Raw genomic sequence first — 26,441 nt, 5'->3', positions numbered from 1 at the left:
TGTTTTTTTGTCAAATGTGTGTGGACAGGAAAAGAGCTGACAACCAAAAGACTGAAGAGCTTTATAAATAAACTCCATTTTCATGTAAAATCACTTTTGCCCATGTGGCACAAATACTTGAGTTGGGAATGAGACAATGCTGGTGTTTTAGCTTTGATGCGGGCCATTAAGACCAGCCATATTTGATGCTATTATGGTGCTCATTTCCTCTGGGCTCGCAATCCTGTAGCAGCATCATGAGTGAAGAAGTGATTAATTTTAAAAATAGATTAGTACTGTTTGTACACACATAATACATTTTAACAAGAGGATTTTTTGTTTACCTCTTCACATAAACCCGCCAGCTACAAACAAAATCTTAATCACACTAATGTTTGTTTCTTCTTTTGTTTAATTTTCTCTGAGTGTGGTTACGTGGTTTGGCCCTGAGGTCAATGTCGGCTCAAATATCAGCCCAGCGTCTCAGTGCCTATTTGTAAAGCACGTCCAGGCTTACCTGCATGTATCTGTTATGCACTGTGGTGTAACTTCCTCAGACTTGGCAGGTGATCTAAGGTGTACCTGAAAAGTGAAATACATCCAGGTCATATCAATTAAACATGAAGTCTACAGAGGCATGTACTCACAGCTGGCTGAAGCTGGGTAAGGACATCTAGTGGCCAAGACAAGAACTGAAGCCACATATTCAGGCTTAAGTTCCTGTTTGGAAGCATTTTTCTTTTTCCTACACATTTTTCTCCATTTCTATTTATGGATAAATGTTGGACTGTTGAAATACCTCCGGACTTTTAGTGTCTTAAGCCTTCATTAACATTTAGCTGTAATCTTTCATGTGAAATCAAAGGGAATAATGGTTTATAATGAACCCTTATTCGCTGCTTTGTTTGCATGCTTTTCTACAACTGATCTCAATGTGTGTTTTTTTAAGGACATGACCTATTTTATTCCACCTGTGAAACCGAAATGAAGAATTTGTGTTACCCAAGAGGTTACAGACAGATGACTAAGAAAAAATAGCATAAATGAGGGCAGAACAATAAAGAGTGCAGTTTTGCTCTCACAGTGAAGAGCATAAGGGGTTCCCACGATGTGAATCATAACTTGAATTAAACTGTGGCCTGTATTTCCAAATCATTGAACAACTATTGGAGATTTTAGGCTGACTTGATTGACAGGCCTTGCCACTACCATCAAAGCCCAGGATGTAGTATTTTTGGGGGGGGAAATGTTTTTCATTACTTTTTATTTATTCTAAAAAAAACTTATTTGGTGGCTCTAGGACTCTAAAAAGAGATTTAAAGGTCAGCACACTAAATGTCCTTAATGTTTCTTTTATCAGCTAAGAGCAGCAGCGTACAAAACAACAACGGATGCGTTTCAGCACAAGACCTTTGTCAGTGTACTTTTCTGTCTCTTTTCAGTCTTGTTGTGGTCGTGCACAATTTTGCTGCAATTATGCATTCATAGGATTTTGCAAAAGTACTCAGAAAGCTGCTCTCTTAAACAAAGAAAAAATTCTTAAGCAATGCTAAGAGTTTTGTGAACTATGCAAACAGAGTGCCCTTTGCAAACTGCATGATGACATCATTTGAAAGTCACCTAATGTCTTTTGTTCTGTATTATATATTCTGTAAAAAGGTTGTGGTAACCTGCACAGATCTGAAAAAGATATGCCAATACTGCTGTTTGACAGACCCATATCAGTCAGATAATAAAGGCTGAGAGATATGTCAATCAGTCTTATCAACGGTAACTCACCCCTCAGTAACATTTACTGTTAGTCCTCAACAGAATGAACACTTTCTGTCCCTTCACAGATGTCGGATCGACGAGGAGGTGACCCACAAGGCCTGGCTGAACCGCTCCAACATCCTGTTCACAGGGACAGACAAGTGGTCGCTGGACAAGCGTGTGACGCTGGCCAACAGTAACAACAGTGACTTCTCCATTCACATCGACAACGTGCAAATAACCGACGAGGGGCCTTACACCTGCACCTTCCAGGCCAACAACAAGCCCCGCATCGCCCACGTCTACCTCATCGTCCAAGGTCAGCAGCTGAGTTGAAACCTAATAGGAGTCTGATGGAAGTAACTCTGAGGTGTTTACTGTATCAAGTTTAGGAGCTGGCTCATTTCACTGATTCATCCAGACTGTGCAGATTTAATTTCCACTGCGGCTGCAAAAACAAAAAAATATGTGTGCACCAATAGTACTGTAAGTAGCTGAATAAACACATCCTCTAAAAGGCTTAATTATGCATTTTTCTTCACTCAACCAATTGCAGCAATGTCTATTAGGTGTGATTGAGGTTTGACATCCGAGGAAGCAATTAAGGTTTCATGTGGTAACATTTTGTCGGTGCTTTTCTGATGAAACACGCTCAAAGTAGATAGACGATAAAGTAGCTAACTTTTTTATGAAGTTTAGAGCATTTCAAGTTGATCAAAATGTGTTGACTTGAATGAATCTTTACAGTCCAGCTAGCCTATGTGAGTGGAGCATGCATACTGCAGGTGGAAAATAAGCAGAACGTCTGTTAAAGTCCCATCCCATTGTTAATTTCCATGTGGTGAGTTTGGGTTACTTGTCTTAACAAACTGAAAGTGAGGCACATCAGATGGATGAGGATGTGTTTGGAGGAGACAAGGTACACAGGGGGGCTGTCCAACTGCCGAACTAAATAACTGACAGTGCAGGACCGGGACAGGGTCTCAGTCATCAAGTCGGCCACTAAGTGAGTGAGAGTCTGACTGATCCTGAGTGACACCCCGTATTGGCAGAGGAGTGCCCAGAAGATGGATCTTAGACCTTTTCCCCCTGCATTTGTCAGTCTGTATGCATATTCTGGAGTCTGTGTGCTGCAGATTGCAGTCATGCATCACCAGCAGAATGGAACTGAAAACTTTTAACAGGATATATTAGGTACATTCTGCTGAAATGGGAAACACGACGCCTGGCTCACGACTCACAGGTGGCAGAGACAATGTCAGCAGCTTACTAACAGAGTTTTCACATCGCACTGCAGCCAAACAAACACTCTTTTCTGCAGGGTCCAAAGCTTGGCACAGATTGACCATATATACCTAATTCCAAGCTGCCTGCAATTTCAGCCCTAGCTTGATATCACACAAAATAATTACACCCTCAAGTCAGTAAATCAAGCAGGGGCAGCTTCAGCGCCACTCCAATCTGTGCCTTATCGCTGCAAGTATTCAACTGCAGCAAGATAGAGAAAAATACCATCCTCGGTGTGTGGCTTTCTTAAAAGAAAAAAAAAGCAATCTCAGGGCCAAGCTCATTAAAAACAATGATAATGGGCCATTTAAATTCAAGGGTCATCTTGTTATCAGACTAAATACATGCATAGCACTCAAACTCTGAAAGTTTTGGGGCAAAACAATATTCAGGGTTAGTCATTCACTTGAAAAAGTTGAAGTAAAACATTCCAGCAACCACTTCTACACGTCCTTCTGTATTTTTTTATAAGATCAAATTAGATTAGATGTCAGGAGAAGGAGATTTAAATGCCCATTTGCAGCCATTTAGAATTCAGTGCATTTTAAGTAGACGGTCAAGCATATTGCTGCACAGCTCAGTAAGCACTCGGGCACAGATCATTAATCAGCTGATTGCCTGTCTGTCTTAGGAGCAGGGATTTGCATCATACTTTAAACACCTTAACAGGCTGTAAGGCCATACCTCATCAATAATGTATGATATCAAAAGGGGATTTTGAGGTCATATTTTAATAGCGTGTTCTTGTTTTCCAGTGCCGGCCAGAATCGTCAACATCTCGAGAAACGTGTCGGTGAACGAAGGAGAGAATGTAAACCTCTACTGTCTGGCGGTCGGTCGACCTGAGCCCACCGTCACCTGGAAAGACCAGAAATGTAAGCCACCCTGTCTTTTTTGCTTGTCTTCAGAGATCCAGATCTCGTGTTCAAAGCTTCAGTTATATCTCCTCTGTCTTCACAGTCATCCACATCACTGTTTAGTCCTTTATTTCTTTTCCTTCCACCCTACTGCCTTATCAGCATTCGGCTCATGTCCTCGTCTTTATCCCCCATTCCTGTGTCATCATTCTTAAACCCAGCTGTTTAGTCTGTCCCCATCTTAAATTCATAGTGCCGTGTATTTTCCCTACATCCCAATGTTGTGTCCCAAATAACCACACATTATACATAATTATCCCCACCGCGCCACCTGTAATCATCAGCATCTGTCTTCATCCACCCTGTCAACCTGCATCACGGTGCCAACTGACGCTAACAGCCGCTTTTGGCATTATATCAGCTATTTTTAGCCTCCACTGGTGGGATGAATCAAAACTGGTTCAGGGTGGTCAGAAAACACAGCTTGATAGATGCAGTCGAAACCGGTTTGTTTGATCAGCTCAACCTTTATTTCCAATCAGTTCTCAACTCTGTCATCACTGATGTCCAAAATGTGGACATCTGGCCTCTAGGGATAGTTTGATTGAATGTTTTATATAAACTTTAATGGTAGTGCTTTTTCATTTGTTTGGCACACAAGAAAAGTTGCTATGTACTGTAGCTGACTCAATATTCCCGAGTGATTTATACCACAGTAATTGTTGGCATTCAAGCAGCAAAGAATACTCGTCTCTTTTGACCCATGTAGCTCTCTCACACAATGTTTATTGTTTCTGTTGTTTGGGCTTGTAATGGAACTGGGGGGGGGGGCTTTTACGCTTGCAGCTATCCATGTGCATGGAGCTAAATGTCATAGATGTAGAAGTTGTTTAATTCTCAGTGACAAGTAGGCCTTGTGTCATAAACTTTATATAAGAAATAAGCGTGACATAAATTGGTTTTGTTAAGAATCCTCAAGTTTAGCAATATAGCATCAGCCATCTTTGTTTTTTTTGGCCTAATGTGACCAAACTCAGGCAGAGATTGGGATGAGTAAAGGGTTATCAGAATCTATATTATCTAAGTTATCCAGTCTGTACGCAATGCTAATTAAGTAGCTGGCTTATTTGATGTATAGCCAAACGGCTTCCCAACAGAACGATGTTCTCTTCATGTTGGTACCTGACCAGAGTTGTTCATTAATTAGACTTTAAAAGCTAAGAGACCTTGTGGACTGAAGCAGATTTGATGCCATCTTGCACACATCTCAGGTGGGACAAAGAGTGGCAGGTAATTGAAAGAAACCAGGGCGATGTTAGAGAAACAGTATAAATAGCCAAATGTCCAATATTTGCAAGACAAATTTTCAAAAAGCCACAACTATCCATTTTCACATGGTGGCCACTTTCCTCTGACATCACAGCCATGTTGAGAGGCTAAAATGCTTTTATTATGACATATGTGTTTCATGTTTTCGGTAAAGGTGAAGTTAGTTAGTATTTCCTAGCGAACAGTCATGTGGAAGCTTTCTGGATGCTAGGTTTCTTCTAAGTGAACCATGCTCGTCACTGAATTTTAAATTTCTGCTGTGATTGTGGTAATCTACCATATGAAATATTCTTCTGATTTGTGTTCTGACATCATGTGAAGCTCAAATGTCTTTGTAATGTTGCAGTCTTGGGTCCTTAGGTTGTTTTGTTGTTTGATCTTAGAAAATCTAACAATACATTTTTATAAGCTAACATCACCGTTAGCTAGGAAAAGGCTAATGGCTAATAAAACCCTCACCTTAAATCACTCACAACAAGAAACACAGCAGTATGACGTAATAGTATTTTAGCCTTTCATCATTAACGTGATGCTGGGGATAAAAATGGCCACAATTTGAATATTGTCATTTGTGGCTTTTCGAAATGTTTCTGTCAAATTATTGGACATATTGCTTATTGTATGGCTGCTGTTATTTTATTATGGTTTGTTTCGTTCACCTGCCACTCTTTGTCCCATCAAGGTTGAGTTAACATGAAATTGTATCCCGTGTAGCGTAGTTATACAAAGATAACTTTAATAAAGTGACCTCACTCAGTCTTTGGACCCCACTGAGAACCTGTTTACTTCTGCTGTCAAATTTAGCATTTTAACATAAACCTCTGGCAATTGACTTGCTTTTTATGATAGCCTCAAGTGGCCAGTGAAGGAACTGCAGTTTTTGGTACTTCCTTTTCTGTTCTATTTTATTGTCTCAGTTGTTGTTGCCTCTTGCTTATTTTAGTTGCATGGGGCTTTGGTTGGTAAGTGCTTTGAAAGTCAGACAGTAGACCCCTCATGGGGCTAGCATTGCCTCAATGTCACCAAAATCCTGATTGAAGCATTTTTATCACACACACCAGTACTGGCTGAGTTGCAGCTTTACTACAACAGCAGCATCAACAACACAGATCAAATGCAGCACCGAGACGGCAATAATAAATAGGTCAGTGTGAACAACTACTCAACATGATGTAATCATCCTGTTAGGCCAATAAATGCACAGCTTTTACTGTTTTACCGTAGTATCAGACAGCTGTAGGCCTGCTCAGAGGTATGTTCCTCCTTTGTTTGTCCCTGTGCTTGCATTGTCCTCCCCTGCACAGTTATAGCTCGTGAACCTACACAGTACAGTACCTCAGGCAGGGACAGGCAGGAGAGGAGAGACAAGAAAAGCATGCATGAACGCACACCTGCAGCAAACACACACCTTACATCACGAACTGTGCAGTTGTCCTCACTAGCAAGCCCATAGCATTTCTTCTCCGTCAGCAGTAATCCTCCATCCGCCCCCGCTATCTCCCACCACCCGCCACCCCATAACCCCTCAGCTTGCAGAGTGAGAGGGAGAGAGAGAGAGAGAGATAGGGGCTGCATTGCTATTCCACGGGAGTCTTTGCAACCAAGCCATCAGTTGCAGGAGACCAGGGGCGATGGAGAAAGAAGGAGGGATGGAAGAGCCCAAAGAAACAGCAAGAAGCTGCCAGCCATCTGTCCCCATTACTCAAAGACTGCGTAAAGAAACACGGAGGGGAAGAGTGAACATGAAAAATGTGTTTGTGTATGGGTGTGTGTGTGTCAGGAGGAGTAGCATGACACAGAGACCTGCTAAAATCCTAAGACCTCATTGTATCTTCCCCACATAGTTCCCAGAGTCCTTCACCTCAAACAGATAGCGATGCTGCCCGGCACTGTTGTCTGCAGGCGCCGCCTCCTTCATCTTCACCAAAGCAGATAGAAGATACAATCTGTCGCAGCCATTCTCTTTCAGCGGCATCCATCAGTTGACCCGCTCACAGACATACAGGCTTTCTGTCTCATTCAGTTAAATACACCAGCGCATCAGCGCCTTATCGTTTGACACGCCATCCGTTAAAACACACGCAGGCATGCAGTCTTTGAATGAATGAACGGTTGGTTGTGAGGCTGGAAAGGATGTGGATGAGGAGGAATGTGTTTTTTAGAAAATAAGCGAACATTGTGGTGATAAGAACATAGTGTGGACACATTTTAGGGAAGCTTTTTTTTTTTTTTGGTTTAAAGGAATTTTGGGTTCAAACCTTTTATGTGTTGTGTGGCTTGACTCAAAAATAGAGCTAGTGAGAAAGAAATGGTTGGGGAAAGATTAGCTGTGGGTTTTGGTAAAATCCAAACAGCAGGCAGGTGGAGGGAAAAACAGAAATAGGCAGAAATAATCAACAGGTAGGATAAGGAGATTTAATGCCAAAGCTGCAGCAGGGAACATAAACTAGAAGAGGATGAGTGTTTGTGTGTGGGTACGTTTATAATTTGTATGAGTGGGTGGGATGATGTACAGAATGTCTGCAGGCCAGATTACTAAAAAGGGCAAGAAAGCCAAAAGCCAAGGTCAGTATGGTTACCAGATAGCGTTGTATATTTTAAACCTCAATAAATTTAATTACATTAAAATAAATGTAACTTGGTTTTCATGTGAAATATTATGTGCTTATGTTAAAGGTTAAGGCTGGATTTAAGTTTTCAATAAGATCCTTTTTAAAATGGACAAACCCAATAGAGCGACAGTCTGTCCAGTCAACCACCCTCCACTTCATCTTGTCCCAAAGTTCATTTATTCATGCTGAAGACATCAATATAGAACCCTGGTACCAAATTCAGAAAATGTTTATATAGTAGTCCTGAACTATTTTCAGACGTGTACTATTTGTGAGAACTATTTGTGGGTATTTACAGGAGCTGTTGTTATTTAAGGTAATGATGTAACGTCACCCAGTGCAAAGGTGCGGACTACTGATGTGTTTCTCATAGTTATTGGACAATACTGAAGGTCTATAGAAACATAATTACATGCAATAAACTACCCTTGAGCTGCACAGACAGTTGCTGTGTCTCAATTCTGTGGCGAGCATCCTTAGAAGGACCCATCCTTCGAAGCTCAAGCACCTTGACCTGACTGCATCAGAACTTACATAGCCAACCTCATGTAACTTAACCTATTATTGTAAGATAATGTATTGTTTCAACCCCCCACTGGATTTTCAACATTTACTTCGCTAACTCAGTTGAAACCACGTTCTGGCATTAGGCAGTCTGATCGTCGTCTTCTTGAAAGTCTATCATCTCATTTGAATTGTTGATCAATGAATTTCAAGCTTGGCCATGAAGGATGGACGTTCAGTATCCTTCGTGGCTCGGGATAAGTAGGACGCATTTGTCAGCCACATTTGAGGAGTCGTGGAAGTGGGACAGCCTTTGACTCGTCACTGTGACGCATTAGGTGTTCCCTGAATCGAGACAGTTATGAGGATCGGTGTGTGGTTCACGTCTTTTCATGCTATGTCTTGACCACAAGAAATGGTAAATAAAAGAACATGGGTATGGATTCAGCCTTAAAAAAATCCAGTAGTTTCACGCCAATGACCAAGGAAATAATAATTCAATCGTGATTAAACCTTAAATTGTAGTAATTGTAGGTGTGTGTGAGATGGGCAAGGAGCATCATTTAGCTCAATCAAAACACCTACCAGCATTCTCTCTACTAAATGACAGCTTTTACCGTCTGTCAGGCTGTCTGCTCATCTCTGTTGTACCCCGACATCTGACCCCACCACCATGACGGTGTTTTTTTTTAAATGAAAATGGATAAGTGGAGCAGAGAAATCAAGTGTCCTGATGATCTAGTCAGGCTCAAAGTGCTGCCGGGGAAAAAGAGCAGCAGTTTTTACTGTAGGGCAGACCAGAACCCCTGATCCCCCCCCTTCCCTCTCTTTCATTCACATACCTCCCTCTCTTCTCAGGTGCAATCCAACTATCTCTAGTGGTCAGGAGTCAGGCTCCTTCAAAAGCCATAAGTGGTTGATGGAGCTGTATTTTACAGGCCATTGTAGGAGTGCCAGAGGCCAGCTCAAGTCAGATATGATCTCCCACCAAAGTAGAGCAATGTGTGCGATGCCGGGACAGAAATCTCAGGGGATGGATGTGGGGAGAGGGAAATGGAAAGAGATGTCATATTACATCACACACAGGTGCTGGGGATGAAAAGTCCATGAATGAACCAACCATGTCAAAAAACCCTGACTTGTCATCTCTGCGTTTCCTTCTTTTGATTGCGGTTGCTCTCTTTATATCTCTGAATCTCTTTCACTCTCCTGCTCAGTATCTCTTGCAAATTACAACTCTCTATGTGTGCGTTCTTGCGCTCAATTGCTCTCATTTTTGATTTTATTTGTCCTTTTTATTCCTTGGAAGTCATCTGACAACAGCTTGTGTATAATTTATCCAGCACTACTTGTCCGATTGTATCTTTTTCTCCCCTTTTTCCCTCCTCTATGTCTCCATAGTGTCGTCGCCCCCCGGCAAAGTTAGGTTTTCTGCCTGCTAGACAGAGATGTCACAAGAGAGCTGTATTTATTAGACTAATGGAAAGAGTGAATTACACTGCAACCACCCAATCCCATCAACCGGAGCCTGCCTCCCTCCCTGCCTGCACTCGCTCGGTTGGCACAAGCAGCCATCAGCGCGGTTGTCGCTTGCCGCTCAACTTCTGCCACTGCAGCTGCAAATAATCGTCTCCAGCTCAGTAGCCGCACTAATAATCCTTCAGTATAATCTTCAATTAGAAGCGCCGCTCTAATCTCTGACAGGAATAATCATGGCGTAAAGTGTCTTTTTTTTGTGTGTGTGTTTGCATCGGTGTTGTGCTCAGGAGCCGTTTGTGGGTTTTTGTGGGGAAGTGAAGGTTCACTGATTGACAGCGGTTGTGTGTAGGTTTAGGGAGGGGGGGCTTTGAAAGGGAAAAGTGAGCAGCAATTTAAGAGCTGGATTCCCTTGTTAGTGGTGAGATTATATATTATGTCGTGTTCCACAGTCTGACTTCTTTAATGGGGTAAAAAGGGGAGAGAAAAAAAAGGCCTAATGGTTCTGAGGCTGTGAGACAGCTGGCAGCTAAGGCTTGCAGCGAGAGGGGGGGACGAGGGGGGCATTCTCACTCTCATTCTTCTTCTCTTGCTGTTTTTTTTTAATCTTTCTGCCGTCGATCCAATAACACCCCAACATTCATTCCCTCACATGCAGGAGCAATAACTTGCAGTCTGTCCCGTCGACTCTTTCCTCTGACGAGATTCTGCGGCTGTTTGTCGCCCGAGGAAAAACTGAGAGTGTGAGACTGGCTAATTTGGTTTTCAGGGAACCTGGGAGTTTGTCAACATCAAATAACAGCCAAATATTTCTTCTCACCGCGTAATGTAGTGAAATAGCTGTCACCCCCTGCTGAGGCCACCGCTTGGAAGCAGAGCTTACAATTTCCCCTGACAGTAGTAAAGTAATGGTGTCTCTGCTGCCAAATCATGTTTACTTACTTTGCATTCATAAAAATATTCACCAACTGACCCATTATTTATCAAACAAGTCAGCCTGAGGCCCAGAGTGATGGTCATGAGAGGGAGATTACGGAAGTGTTATCAGTTTATCTTCATTACACATTTCAGGATGAGATGTCAATCATTCAGGAGTCCCACTTTTTTGTGGATTTTTTTTTTGTTTTCTGTTGTCTTAACTTATACGACCAAAATGCTAATTGTTCTAAGTAATAAACATAATGAGAAACGTGAATCTGCATTATGATATGAATCATGTACATTTTAAAGTTAAATTGAAATCTGAAATTCAGTCGTATATCATGATTTTTTTTCCACCGTTCCACCCTGCCCTGAAGACAGTACTGGAGAATATTTTACAAATTAGTATCTAACTATGCATTTAAAAAATGGTATGCAGGGATGGCTGCTATAAATGGGCTGTATTCCTTTCATATATACCGTAATACGGATGAAAAATCTATTCTTCATATGACTAACAACAGATCCTTTTACATTTTGGTGAAATCTAGATTAGCAACCAAAACTAATAGATACAAGAAACACACTCAATGTCTCTAAATTGGCTTATTTTTAAGAGCCCAAGCACTCGAGCATCTTCTTCTGTTACTGATACTGATGTAGTGTAAATGAGTGACAGGTGTCACACCCCACTTGATTTATTGATAATATGGGCACCATTCATTCAGCCCAAAGGCCACTGGCTGTGGAGCAATGAAACAACTGTAGCGTCACAGGCTGTAGAGATGCTCAAAAACAAACTCAACATCTCTCCACTTAAGAAATAATCCAGTTTAATTAACTTTGTTAACAAATTGTTTCAGTTTAAATTGCTGTGATCACAATCTTGTTTTCTGTTATTGGCAGGAATAGGCTCTACTTCTCAGTTGATTTATAACCTCAGTAAACAGTTTCTAAAGGGTTTATGGTCTCAAATACTTTTTTAAGTTTTCTTAAAGGTGCACTATGTAGATTTGGTAGTGAAATTTGAAAGTTGGAGAAGTGAAACAATTATATGCTATATTTTCTGAACTAAATACACAAACTTTATTCAAAGAAAAAAATGAGTCCCTGGGACACTGTTTGGAGCTAAAAAGCGACCAAGAGAGTTACGGTTTCACTGTTGCGGGCCCACCAACACCATAACTTCCCATGTAGCATTTTATCTTCAAACAGTGTTACAGGGACCACATTTTCCTCTGAGGACAGTTTGTGTATAGAGTTGTGAACATATACCACAATCTGTACATTTTGGTACAAATTTCCATAGTGCACCTTTAAATACAGCATGATGTTAATTCTGTAAATTCTGGTCCCATTTAGAATAGAAGCAACTTTCCTTCAGGCAACGATGGGGTTTTCCTGTGATTGGCAAGTTGCTACAACAGTGGCTTGCCAAACAGGACAGGGAAATAGCTATGATTATCCATCCTGCTGTCAAAACATGAAAATATTGGCTACTTCTAGTTCCAAAAAACCAAGATGGCAAGGTCCTAACTTGAGGCTTCAAAATAGGAATTCAAACCCCAACAGATAGATTTACTGTGGTTTTAGTATATTTCACTCATTCAGTCTCTGTACGTCCCTTAAACCATCTCAGCTTTGAGTTGTGTGTCAGTCCTCCTGCAGAAGTATCTCTCATATAATAGGCCTTAAATCAGCATCCTGAGTCACCTAGCATTAGATTTATAGCGACCCTTGACCTCTGTACTATGTCGATAGACGGGCTGGTGAGTGACGGGGAGTTCCTGGACATCACAGAGATCAAGAGGCAGCAGGCCGAGGACTACGAATGCATCACCAACAATGGAGTGGCTCCGCCTGATCAACGCAAGGTCAAAGTCACGGTGAACTGTAAGTGTTCCCCCACGCAACACACATCAGCCCAGAGGTGATAATTCAACCTCCCATATTATAGCACAATGGTGTATTAATAATGTATGTAAATGCACTAGATGCATCATTATGTATGAATTTATACATCTTAATTTTCTTCTCTCCGGGGTTATTTTAACGTTGTTTGCAACCTCGCGTTGACCTGACTCGACCTTTCCCGGGATGCAGATGTAAACTAATTGCTGTATTCCCTCTTTCCTCTCTCATTTTCTCCGCCAGACCCTCCCATGATCACAGACATGAAGAACATGCCGGCTCATTTGGGTAAAACAGCCATCCTGCGCTGTGAAGCCATGGCGGTCCCACCAGCTGCCTTCGAGTGGTACAGAGACGACCACAGGTGAGACCACCAAAGAGTTCAGCGCTTATTTTCACACCAATCCGGTTCCATGTTTTTTTTTTCTCTCTGTGGCCTTTGGTCCTCACTAAGCACATGTTCTTACACTCAGAATGCAGCTTTTTGAAAAATGCCCAAGAGAGAAAAACACAGGCTTTGCATTTTACTGTTGTTTTGAAAAAAAAAAATGAGCCTCTGAATGATGTTGTAATCCTGCTCTGACACAGTTTGAGGCTGTAGATGTAAGGTGACAAAATTCAGTCAAGCCTGGGCTGCGTCTTAAAGCTCCTGAGAGGACTTATGAAACAGACTGCAATGAATACTGATGCCTCTTGATGACCCACCAAAGGGGTCCCTAAAAAACATTAACCAAGCGAAAAGATTGACCATTAAAATGAAGATCTTGTCACTACCTCTAAACGATGTCGTGGGGTATGAGTCAGAAAAGGCGATTAGAAGCCAACTTAACAAGCATTTCATTTTTCCATGGTTAAAAAAAGAACAGTGAGAGAGATGTTAGACTGTTAATAGATCGCTGAGATGAGATGGCATATGAGCGAGGAAAACAATAAAGCTAATCATTTTTCACACATGCACAGCATTTTCACACATCCAGCCGGCTAACTGTAGACGCAGACTTGGCTGTTTCACCCCTTTTACATTAGGTCTGAGATAATTGTGTGTGTTTTTGTCATCTCTGGAGACGTATTGTCTGGTTGGAAACGTAGTTGCTCTCTATTATCTTCACATAATCTGTCCTTACAAGTTTGTAAAAGGTCCCAGAGAGCGTTCGGAGAGTCGGGGTGATTTGGCATCAGGCAAAGGAAGTCGCAGAAGTACTTAGACAAGCTTTTGCTAGCCAGAGAGAGCTGTTAATAGAGTATAATGGGCCCCAGCAGGAGGCCTCTGTTATTTATGGACTGTTAGATTTCACTATTAGTACAAGGTGAGGCAGAGTAGGTGTGAGGAGGAGGAGGAGGAGGGGGATGGGGGGTGGGGGGAGTGGGGGCTTGGACGTCTCTGGAGAGTTGAGAAAAAAAAAAGCCTCTTATGCAGGCTGAGTCACTAGGTGTGATGTTATTTTGTATTTACTCTTTTTTTTCTGTCACGTCTTTTTTTTTCTTCTTCTTCTTCTTTTCATCTTTTTTTCTCTCGTTCTCTTTTTTCGCTCTCCCAACCACTACCACCCAGGCCCGTAGAGAGTGACAACACCCTGAGGATCAAAAACGAGAAGACACGCTCGCTGTTGCTGTTCACCAATGTGACAGAAAAACACTTTGGCAACTACACCTGCTTCGCCTCAAACCGTCTGGGGGCTTCCAACGCCAGCATGCTGCTGTTTCGTAAGTTAACGCACAGACATACATGCAGGTGCGACCGCGCCGTACACATGTTTGGGGAAACCCCGGGTTTTCAGAAGTACATGCTCACTAGTATCTGGTGTGGCTGTCAATCGACGTGCAAGAGCTTGAGCAAACTTGACACACGACCAGAAAACGATACATACAGTGACACACACACATTTTCCCATCCTGTCCTTTTTTTTTCGCTGTGCACACACAGTACAGCAGTTTCTCAGCCCTCTCCTCCCTCCTACTCCCCATTTTCGTTATTCTCCGCCCCATTAAAGCTTTGCCTTCCTATATTACCACCTCTCTCTCTCTCTCTCTCTCTCTCTCTCTCTCTCTCTCCCTCTTTCATTCACTCTCTCACCCTCCACACACACACACACACACACACACACATTCTGTCGCTCAGCTCAGTCCCGTTACGCAAGAAGTTGTCATTTCACTCCAAGCCCAATTCACATTAACCGTCCCCAATGAGCGATTTCCTACCCTTCCATTTCCCCTCACCCTCCCCCCCTCCCCCCCCCCCCCCCCCCTTTAGTGCATTCAGCATTTCCATCTTAAGTGAGTCCTTCATCTATCCCCCCTTTCTTCTTTCATTCCTTTACCCATTATCTCGGCCAGTCTCCCTTCAATGACTCACTCCCCCGTCAGACCCATACATCTTCCCGCTCTCTTTTTTCCTCCACTGCTGCCACTTCTGTCAGCCTATCTCTCCATCATCTGTCCTTCTGCCTCCTCTTTCCTCCCTAATCTCCTCTTGCCATCATTAGAACACAACAAACCCCCTCCTGCGCTGGACCGGGCACGGAAAAACGCACTATAATCGGATACTTTTGTGGCATTTCTATTCATATGCTGTCCCTCACTGCCGCTGCAGCCCTTGACTTTGTTTCCCAGCTTTTGCACCTCCTTTGTTCGGCAGTTTAAAGGGTCCACATGCAGCATTTTAACAACAGCAACCCACTATCACATCAAAATTGGCACATTTATTGTAATTACCTTCAACCAATGAGCCCATTACTGAGACCATTGGCGGCCCGTGCTTACTCCTACTCCGCTCTGTCACATTTAAAGCATCCCAGTTAGATTTTAGAAACGTACAAAACCGCATAATAAAACCAAACAGGAAGAAAGAAGGACAATCGAGATTCACTTGCACTTGTCCTGATGAAATGTAATATCCCACATAGTCGTGGTGGATGTCTTTCCAACATGAGCTGGTCCTGCTCAAGGGCTCTGCCTGCTGAAGACCTAAGACCACTCACTCCAACTGATTAGCAATTTTAGCTTGGTTAGCTTGGTTATTCAGCCAGGAGTGACAACTTGATTATGAGCAATAACATTTTTATGACAGATGTGTGGTTTGAAGTCCAGGACTGTTCTCCTCCAGAGTCCCCTGTAGGCCACGACCATGGCAGTGCAGAGCCTAATAAGTTTGAAATGTTAGCACAGGGAGAAAAGAGACGTAGGTGAGCCAAAGTTTTTATAGGGTTTGGTGACAAAAGCAGGCACCACTTACAGTATGTCACCTGCCTCCAGATCAGCCAATGGGAAAACTACAGAGTGGCAGCTGGGTTTCAACCTGTAGGCAGCAGTGGCTCAGTGGTAGAGTTGGTCGTGGGTTCAATCCCCAGCTCCTCCTGCAGTCACATGTTCAATGTGGACCTCGGGCAAGAAACTTAACCCCAAGTTGCTCTTGGTGCTTCTTCTGCGATTTAAACATGTGTATGAATGGGATTAGCTACTGATGGTCACTTCACAAAGCAGCCTCTGCCATCACTGTGTGATGTAAAATGTGTATGTGTGACCTAGGTGTAAAAGTGCTTTGAGTAGTCAGAGGACTAGAAAAGTGCTATATAAGCGCAAGTGTACATACTATTTACCATTTAGAGGGCAGCAGCTATGTAGCCTGCTTGTAACACAATTAGTTGAATATATATATATTGGACTCAAATGTCGAGATTTTGACCTGAATTGATCAACAGCTCTACTTATAACCCATATACATAGTTTTTCAACTAAAAAAAAATAAAACGTAATTATTGATATTATTTAAAAGACTTTTCTTGCCAAAGACATGTAGACAGGTCACACACATGTGTTACTTTCTATTTTGGAGCTCAAGTAGCAGGCTGCTTCATTTTTTTAGTGCTGGCTCACTGATTCAGATTTCTGGCACATGCATGTCAATAGAATATGGCCCCTATAAATGTTATTCAATGTTGTTGAAATAAACACAGAATTGATCATTCCTCGGAGATAAACTACATTCAAGCAAAAAAGCTCAAGGATCTTTGTTTCATTCTCTTGGGTGGCACCAAAATGATAAGCGGTATATGAAGTTCAATCAGAAGAGACTTAATTATTGGTGAGCTGAGGTTGTATTTGAAATATGCCTGATAAGGATGAGATGTATTAAAAGTCTTTGGTAATTAGACTCTATCCGTGATTCATTTGTGTTATAAGGGGCAGGGACGCATGCAGCATGGATAGGTGGAGTCTGAAAAAAACAATGTGGCATTAAAACGCTCTTCATGCTTGACCTCGTGCTGACCTTCATGTGTGCTCTTGTAGTACTCAAAATCGCTCGGTCTTGAGACCACTTTTTGAAACTATCGGTCTGGTCTCGGAATCGAAAGCATTTTTACTCTGCCTTGTCTCAGCCTCAGACTGGGCGGACTCAGGATTTTAAATCAAGACCGGTCAAGACCACCACTGATAGCCTCTTTCTCATGTCATTGCTACGACTAGAAGGAAAACGCCCCTTTCTAAAAGAACAAATTACTTTAATTTATTTGTAGTTTGATTTTTATCCTCCGGTTACGGCAGCAACCTTCACGTCTTGGTGTTGACTCGGTCTTGATCCCTAAATGTCTTGGTATTGTCTCGGTCTCGGAGCACTCTGGTCTCGGGTATGTCTTGGTCTCAGTTAGTGTGGTCTTGACTACAACAGTAATTCAGCTACTATTTACTTGCAATGCTAGCAAAGACCTGAAAAAATGAAATAATGTCAATGCACAAGTGAGTTGTAGAGCTCTGCTTGGCACATTTACTGTGAAAGGACAATTTGAGAGAGACAGGATATATGGGGATTAAGAGTGGGGGATGCGCCAGACAGCGTCAGGACCAGGGATTGAACCTGCTAGTGCAACGAGGACCTTAGCCTCTGTATATGGTGTGCCTGCTTTACACAATGAGCTAAACAAAGAGCCCCGGCGGCATTGGTCATTACGGCGGAGTATTTTGACTTCTTATTTTACATCAGGGGGAGGCAGAGACTCGCAGTCAGTTCTTATATACAGTCATTGGCTCAGATGTTTATAATGAGGTGCAAAGAGTGTGAGTCTGTTTGAATATGGGAAATGAAACTGTTTCTGAAAACCACATTATCACTATTGTAAAACACAGAATTTGTGTTAATTGTTTAGGCTAATTAAGCCGAGGTTGCCGTATAAATTTGGTTAATTAATCATATTCTTTTTTTAAATGTAGACACGCTGTCACAAACAGACACTCCTTATCGTAGCAGTGGAAGCTTTCTACGTGTTTATAACACACTTCTCCTTCTCCCCCGCTCTCCTCTCTCCTATTCGTCCTTCTGTTTTTCTTTTTCTTCCAGGGCCGGGGGCCATACAGGGGCGAGGGACCGGTTTACATGCAGGAATGAGTGTCGCCGTGTGTGTTTGGATTTCCCTCTCTGCTGTTCTCCTGCTGAAGGTGTAAAAGATTCAAGCTCCACCTGGAATAGTCAACCCTCAACGTCTGTGAAAGCCCCGCCCCGTCCACCCCCTGCCCTCCCCTCCCCCGCCCCAGAAACCTCACCCCTCCCTGCCTCTCGCTCTTCCCACTCTACGGAAGGAAGAAGGAAATTAAATTCTTTAATTACGAACCCATCACTGTGAACAAAAAAGAATATGCATTAATCCAGGAGCCATTGAATCATCGCATAGAACACCAACCACATCACTCCCCGCTTGAAAAAAAAAACAAACACCCACAATTCAATTTCGAGGTCAAACATTGTCATCATCTCCTCCCCCCCCCCCTCTCTCTCTTACACACAGCCTGTCTCGATCTTTTTGTCTCCCAGAATGCCTTGCAGATTTGTCTGACTTGACATTCCCCTCCTCACCCTTCATTATCACCACTCAGCTGATGTTGATAGAGAGTGTAAATTAATGATTATTGTGTCAGTGATCAATGAGAACATAGGTAATCTAACAACAGGATGATCATTTATTTAATATTCTACACAGACTAATGACTGACCAACAATGTTTGCCTTATGGAAATGATACATAAGATCACAATATTATGGTGGATATTTATGGAAATTATAGGTTTAATGTGGTACCGGTGGTCTTGTGACCTTTTGGAAATTGTGGAATTGGTGGCCATGTGAAGTGTCACCCTTTGATCACACACCTACACACACATGTATGGATTTTTTTTAAATGTGTAGCAGTGAAGCTGCTATGAATGATGTCAAAATGTAAAAAAAAAAAAGGGTGGGTGGTGATGGCGTCAGTCTCAAAGACCCCTTTATGTAACTCGGGGGGTTTATTACCAAGGTCCCGCATGTGGACACCCTCACTACCCAAACCTTTTTAACCCTCTTCACCCCCTCTCTGTTCTACGTGCTCTGTCTAGTCGCCCCCCCCCCCCCTTGCATCGCTTTAGTGTTCTCTACTGCGTGTCAACCCCGCCCCTCCCCCCCAGTGTAAATATATATGCAGTATAGAGGCCATGCCGGCGACCTCAACTCGCCCGGTGCTGAACAACATCTCCCATCGGCCTCGACTTCGCGCCAGTTTTGTGAAGCAGCTAGAGACTGTCCGGTGACAATAATATCTTCTGTTTCAAAGCTGCTGCGGCTCCATCCTCTTTGTCGCTTGTTGATAGCATGTACCGGTTAGAGATGTTCCTGTTGTGAGTCCACACCTCCCCCCCCCCCCCCCTCCCTCCTTTTCCCCCTCCCTGCACTGTGTCTGTTCTCCTCTGCAAGGTTACCTGCTTTTACTTTTTTGGTGTTAATAATAGTACAGATGATGATGATGTTAATAAGTATTTGAATAACTATGAATAGTAATTCCATGTGAGATAAAGAAAACAAAATGATGGTAATGAGCTGTGCGTGGGGAAAAATAATTTTTGTACTTAACTTGGAGAAGTCACACACATTGAGGGATGAAAAATCAATCAAAAAAAAAAAACATGTAAAGTTTTTTTCGAAGTGATGTGCTCTATTTTGCCATGACAGGCTTTTGAAAAAATGCATTCAAATCACTGAGGATTTAATTCATCTGAGTCCAGGAGCAGTGACTGATGATGTAAATTATCATTTGTAACAGTTTATTTACTGGACTCCTTTTCATATGCTGTTAACTGCATCACACACACACACACACACACACACACACACACACACACACACACACACACACACACACACACACACACACACACACATTCAGCATATTTGTCCATGCATCAAAGTGTTTGTTTTTTTTGACCAGCTAGATAAATGATTCAGATCCGTGCCAGCCTCTGGTTGTGGCTGTGAGGCGGCTCTTGTTCGGCCAGACCGCAGAGAGATAAAGATGTAATTAGCTGTTACCTGTGGCTGGCTCAGTGAAGGAGCCTGGGCCCCGTTTGTCCCTCCCCTGCCAACCTGTGATGGCCCCCATAAATCAAGCTCAATCCTACCACTGACAGGAATCCTCTTCAAGGACAACGTCGCCTCGGGTAGCGCCTGTTCCCCCTCTGGTGTATACCTGTGACATGCAGGCATGGGCACTAAAAAAGCCCCCATGGCACAATTATCCATCCACCTCCCCCGCACAGCACAAACAGTGGGAGGTAAGCCTGTATTACAACCACAATGGCACTCGTTTCTCCGCTGAAACATTGTTCCACTCACATGCAGGGACTATATGCAAATTTGCCATAACGAGCCTGCGCGGAGAGACGAGCTTGCTGAACCCAGAATACTGCGACCTTAAAGAGGAATTACTCAATATTAAATTGTCTGAATGTGTTTTTTGTTTGATTTTGTTTCAAACCAGCAATAACCCCTAACTCTACTGTGCAAGAGGTATCAGATATGGTTAAAGCTGTTGTGTAAGATCTGAAAAATTTAACGCAGTATATCAAATGAGTCTGTTGTTGTACTTTTAATGTGTGCAGTACTCTGAAATGATTGTGAAACTCTGTTTAAATGGCCCGAATCTGAAAAATACAACATGTTGTACTCAATTAGTCCTGCCCTCTGCGATGTATTTAGACCGTCTGTGTGACAGAACACACGCTGTTTGTGTATGCATCTTGTGTTGCTCCAAAAATAATGATGGATTCCATTTCAAGCACAAGAGCAGGTCGTTTGGTCACTGCTTCTGGGGGGTTTTTTTTTCTCTCTCTAGGTCACTTCTTCATCCTCTGTCTTTTTCTTTTTTCTTTGTTTCCCACACTGACACACTGTACTGTACTATGTTCCATGTCAGAGTCCCCACTGGGTTTGTCAGTGGCATGTAACATCTGTATGTACATAATCTGTCCAAGAAAAAAACGAAAGAAAACATGAAAAGAGAAAAAAAAAAACACATAAAAAAAATAACACACTGTCATGTTTCTCAATGTGGGTTTTAAAAAAAAAGCACGTCAATGTTGGTGTATGGGTGGATTAAGAAAAGAAAAAAAAAGCAAACATTGTATGTTGTGTTCAGGTTTATGGGTCGAGGGTCCAGATGGAGGGGAATCGGACTTTATGATTTGAAACTGTGGTGTTTGAAATGACAGAATATGGGCATTTTTGTATAAACAAGCAGCTAAAGAACATTTTTTTTCATGAGTCATGATGTATGTTAATGAGTCACACATCTGGTGCGTGAGAGAGAGAGAGCGAGAGAGAGAGAGAGTGGAGGAGGTCTGGAGAGGGTGTGTGCAAGGAGGCATGCAGCTCCCATGGGTGCACAGTTGGAGGGTAGATGAGAATGCTGCACCCGGTGTGACGGGCCTGTGGGAGGATACCCTGACAATGCAGATCCTGAATCTAAGAGCCAAGGGGGAGATGGGATGACACTCACCAGACAGTGAACCCTACGTTTGGTAGCAGAAGACACTCAGACGCTCATATTGCATCTCCAAACTTGAGCGCTGTGGTGTTTTCCCGGGGGCAAGGTGTACCACACACTATTTATGGTTGCACTATGTAATATGAATAGCATTAACATAGCCGCCTTGATCACAAACGCAATCTGCCCTACTTCAAGTGTATAAATAACACCACGACTGGGGTTCAATGAGTTTACAGAGATATAAACAAGACGTCTGCTCGGCCCCTAATTACATTCTGTGCGCCCTGATGAGAAAGTGTTGATTGGCTCCTGCAGTTGAAGGTTATGATGATCTGTTTACAGAAACTTTGTTTATAAGGTGTCATAAATTGGACCTCAACAAACTAGCATGCAGTAGAAGTTTATAGTACATATAATTATTTTGCACTTTCTTTGCTGATAGATTTAATTACTAAGGCGATGGCTGGTAAAGACTTATTTATATAGCTGTTTATGATCGACACTTTCTATGTAAACATTCAGGATTGTGACAGATTTTAATGACAGGGTTTGTTAAATTTCCTCAAAATATGTTGAACAGTTTCAGAGCAATGTGCCTTTGTTCAGAGATCTCTTGCAATGAAGCTCCTTAGGCTTTAAAGAAAAACGCTTAGTACATTAACTCTGAACTGATGCTGTGATACAATAAAATAATAATGGTGCTTTAATGCGGTAGACTGGTAGAATAGAAAAAGAAGTGTAGAGTGAGCGTGGAGCATGTAGCAGGCTCAGGCTGCAGCCTCTCCTGCAACCATGGAACAGATCCCGGATAGACTTTCAATTCAGACTGCAATGGTTAATCAATACGTTCGACTGAATGGCTTGAGAATAGAGCAATTTCTCTCCGGCCTGCCCTACCAGGTCCCTGCAAGCTGAATTGATCAAGTGTCTATAGAGCGGCCTTAGAACAGAGAGCATAATTCATCATGCCTGATACAAGACACCCCTAATTGCGCATCGATTTTAAGCCCATCTCTGGAACTATTTGGGCAAGCTGTAATGTCAGCTCAGTAAACTATGTGTTCAGAGCTACGCTCCACGTCCACAGAGAGAAGAATTAATCACTTGTTTTTCTTCTCAAATCAGTCCAGGCTGGATTGTTTTGCTTCATAATGTACTGTTATCCTTACATGCTCCATGTTTTTTTTTTATTACTTGATGCATTATTTGGTGTGTTTTGCAATGGCATTATATTCATTCCTAATGATAGAGATGCAACATGGATCATTTTGCAAGTAGCCAGAGTCAGCAGTTATTGACTCTGTTTATCTACAGGCTTATGTCTGGGTGTAAAAATACACCAAAAATAAGGTGCAAGCATGCAATACAATTGTATGAAATTATAAAGAAGATATTTTAATGCAATAATGTGACATATTTCACAGGCTACAGCAGAGGAGTCAGTATACCAAAAGGATATATGCTACACAGAGAGAAAATTATATACATGAATGTTTATCATTGCTCTAAATCCCCCGCTCACGTCCTTTACAGCAACGCACGCCTAATTCCCATATTTTATCCTAATTATCCATTGTTTACCAACCATCTACAGGCTCATTCAGTCCTCATGGGCAGAGTCAATGTTGCAAGTCTATTAAGGCCCAGTACTTTTCCATTACTACAGCTAATGAGTGCATTAGTAAACGGCGAGCTACACGAGGATTGTAGTGAGACAGGTCTTCATAACAGTATGCAGGAGAACACTTCAGATGCATCAGATTTGTAAATTTAATAAATCAGACAGATAGATGGATAGATAGATAGATTCTTCAAACATATCCTTCACTTAAGGTGTTCTGTATATATAGCAAATATGTTGGGCCACAGTGCCGCTCGTGTCACCCTCCCCTCGCTGCGACCACAGATGGCAGCTTGTCAATCACTCACCCCTCTAAGAAAGAGCGGCGTCTGGCTAATTAACAGCGTGCCGCACTTCCGCCAGACGAGCAGCAGCCACGCTCACACAGGACCATGGCAACACAATGGAGGGATCTCGCCCACCAACTCTCCCCTTGTCATTAAGTCGCCCACCTCACATCTCCAACATAGAAAGAGTCCCATTACTTGGCCTCGCTGAATCACCGGCCCACGCCTGGCATTTTCCCTGTCAATCAACGTAGGGGTAAATATTGGTTGTGGAGTGGAGGACTGACAGGGGGAACTTGGATGTCTTTCTCAAGTGACTGTGCTAACTGGTGTTTTTGTGCTGATTTATATAGCAGTTATGGGGTGTAGGGATGCCAGACTATGTGGTGAAGTCACCGATGTAGGCAACAAGTGTCTTATTAGCGTGTGCGGTGTGTTGGAGGCAGACAACATGACAGGATGTATGATAGGGGATTGGTGACGTGGCGTGTGCCTGAAGAGGGCGATAAGAGGAGACTGCAGGAATCCTCACTGCAGATGGATGGAAATGTCTCATTATGAAACAAACAATTTTAACCAGATGAGAACATTCAATGTATAACAGAAGAACGAGTTTGCATAGGTTTGCGTTTAAATTCACCGCAGTAACACAGCTGCCTTTTCCTCTGACCTCATGCTCAGGGTGGGGAGCTCAATGCTATTGTTATGTTGTGCAGATGTGTTCCAGGTGTTCTAATCATATAAAGATAAATGGAACCTGATATAACTTTACTGCTTCAGAGAAAATACATTAACTCTGAATTTACGATGTTGGCCAGCACCGGGTAGTCTAAGCTAAGAACTGTCTCTATGCTGACATTAGCTGTTTTGACTTAGCTGCCGTGAGCTCCGAAATATGTTGTTTTACAAACTCATTAGCAACTGACAGATAAGTCACAACCTCTAATTCAACTCCTAGCTTACTTTATAGTGTTGCAAGATAAAAAGAAAACATGAACTCCTTCTGGATTTTAGCTAGCTTCAGTTAATGTTAGCCAGGAATTGTTTCTATGCTGATGTTAGCTTCTTTACCTTAGCTGTCCTTATGAGCATGAATATGTTTGTTTTTTTAAACTAAGCTAACAACAGCTAACATGTGAATTTAACTATTTTCTTGCTAAAAATTACTTTGAGGTAGGACTTGTGTCTTTCTTATTGTATGGTGTAACCCTACCCAGTCCAACATTACCTATAGAGTGTTGAATAGGCCGTAGTTACTGTACTTTAACCTGATGTGTAGTCCAAGAGTTGTAGCCATAGACTGTATAGAAAATGGACATACTTCACCCATTTGTTACTAATTGGAATTTTGAATCGATGGTGATCACAATATCAGACATTCTGTCTCAAGCTAACTTTAGGTCAAGCTAACTTTAGGTCAGGCTAACTTTAGGTCAACCTAACGACAGACTGCTGGAGCTGAGGCAGGCCTTAGACCTCCCGACAAACAGACGCTGAGTTTTAACATAAATTGTCTTTTCAACAGGAAAATCTGGAATAAACTACTAACGTTACAGCAGCATTTAGCCTCCAATCCTGAATTCAGGGGGAAAAAGCTGCCATGTAAATATGGTAAAACATGGAAACTATCTCTCTCTCCTTCTCTCTCGTTCCTTTGCAAGTAACCTCTCTACAAACACACGTTAAGCTTCATTCTCCCTGTTCTCCATAACTCTCTTTGTGGAGATTACCAGTAAAATGTTATGCCCTCCTGCTCGTCAGTATTAAGGATCGCCCAGTCTGCTGATTGAAATAGTGTGTTTAATAGTGTGTTTGTACGTGTTTGTGTCTTAGGGCTGTCAAAACAATTACATTTTTTAATCTCAAAATAGCAGGCCATTAATTGCGATAAAAAAAATTAATTAATTTATTTCAGACCTTACTTTGTCACGATTAACTAGTTAATGCTGACAGCCCGAGTGTTTTTGTGTGCGTCTGTGTGCAAGTGTCTACTGAGCTCCACAATGCGCATGAGAAGTTCAAGGGGCTTCATAAACTGGCATTAAACAGAACATGTGTATGTTTGGTTTTGTGTGCAGGTGTGTTTGTTGAGTTCATAACGAAGACTTGATTTAAAGGCACCTCTCCAGATCTCATCGATGTAAACACACAAAAAAAGACAACAAAGAGAAATTCAACGAAAGGATCAAAACATTTGTCTTCCACTCTGACAGATGTTCAGTGCTGAGGCGATGATTGTACTTCTTTTTGATTCGTTTAGTTGCTGAACTTGTCAACTTTTGCTTTTATTTCTGAGTGTGTCTGTTTCCACAAGTTTAAAATCACATCAAGTGGAGGGAGACAAAAAAATAAAAATCGGTTTTGTTTTTAACAAACTCACTGTGTGCGATTTGTTAATAAAGCGCAGCTTTCTGTTGGCCCCTGTGGTTACAAAGGACGTGAGGTCAGGCGAGTTGCTTCAGCGTTTTCTTTGTTTCCTGCTGAGTAGAGAGCCTTTTGCTTTTGTTGTGTTTGCAGGTTTGTCTCCGAGGCTTTTATTTAAATGAGTGAATATTTAGTTTGAGGAGACACTGACAGAATAAATAGCTCACATCAAATCATTTTCCAACAAATGAAGAGTTATAATGAGCGAACACTTTATAAAGATCTGAAGTAATAACCATTCATTAATGTGAAATGTGTTAATTACTGGGAATAAGAACCAATACACACAACAGGAAACTTTCCACTTGTCCTCCTCTTGTCAATGATAAACATCTGTGTCTCCTCATCCTCAGCTTCAACACAGCTCCACATGTTAAGATGCTCATTGACAAAATGAGTGATGATTGATTTTGGAAGCTTACTGTAGCTCCAATTTACAGTAAAAAGAAAAAAAGTAAAGAGAGATTGTTTTAAGAACGGCTAGACAAGTGATCAGCTAATGTGAACATTTCTTTGCATGGTTGTGCTCAAATTAAGTGTCACAATCGTTCCTCTTCATTTTTTGTACTTTTATCGGAAAGACCCAACATATTTATCATAAATTTGTGAAAACCAAGAACATATAATTACGGACAAATATGAAATGCATGTTCTGAAAAACACTGTTAACATGGCAGCTTTTTAGTAAAAAAAAC

The 26,441-nt window shown here is 42.1% G+C and overlaps 1 protein-coding gene across 1 annotated transcript in view; it reads left to right on the top strand.

The window, feature by feature from the left end:
• The window catches only part of iglon5 (IgLON family member 5), a 112,444-nt gene extending 86,747 nt beyond the window's left edge, over positions 1-25,697 (top strand). The window contains exons 3-8 of the mRNA XM_020633524.3: positions 1,818-2,050; positions 3,774-3,893; positions 12,479-12,610; positions 12,872-12,992; positions 14,181-14,332; positions 17,961-25,697. Coding sequence (XP_020489180.1) covers positions 1,818-2,050; positions 3,774-3,893; positions 12,479-12,610; positions 12,872-12,992; positions 14,181-14,332; positions 17,961-18,064 — 862 coding nt within the window. The 3' untranslated portion in view covers positions 18,065-25,697. The remainder of the gene's footprint in view (positions 1-1,817; positions 2,051-3,773; positions 3,894-12,478; positions 12,611-12,871; positions 12,993-14,180; positions 14,333-17,960) is intronic.
• The last annotated feature ends 744 nt before the right edge of the window (positions 25,698-26,441 follow it).

The sequence above is a fragment of the Labrus bergylta genome, chromosome 8 (assembly GCF_963930695.1).
Source record: "Labrus bergylta chromosome 8, fLabBer1.1, whole genome shotgun sequence".
In the NCBI taxonomy this organism is placed as follows: Eukaryota; Metazoa; Chordata; class Actinopteri; order Labriformes; family Labridae; genus Labrus; species Labrus bergylta.
This window is presented reverse-complemented; position numbering and strand designations above follow the sequence as displayed.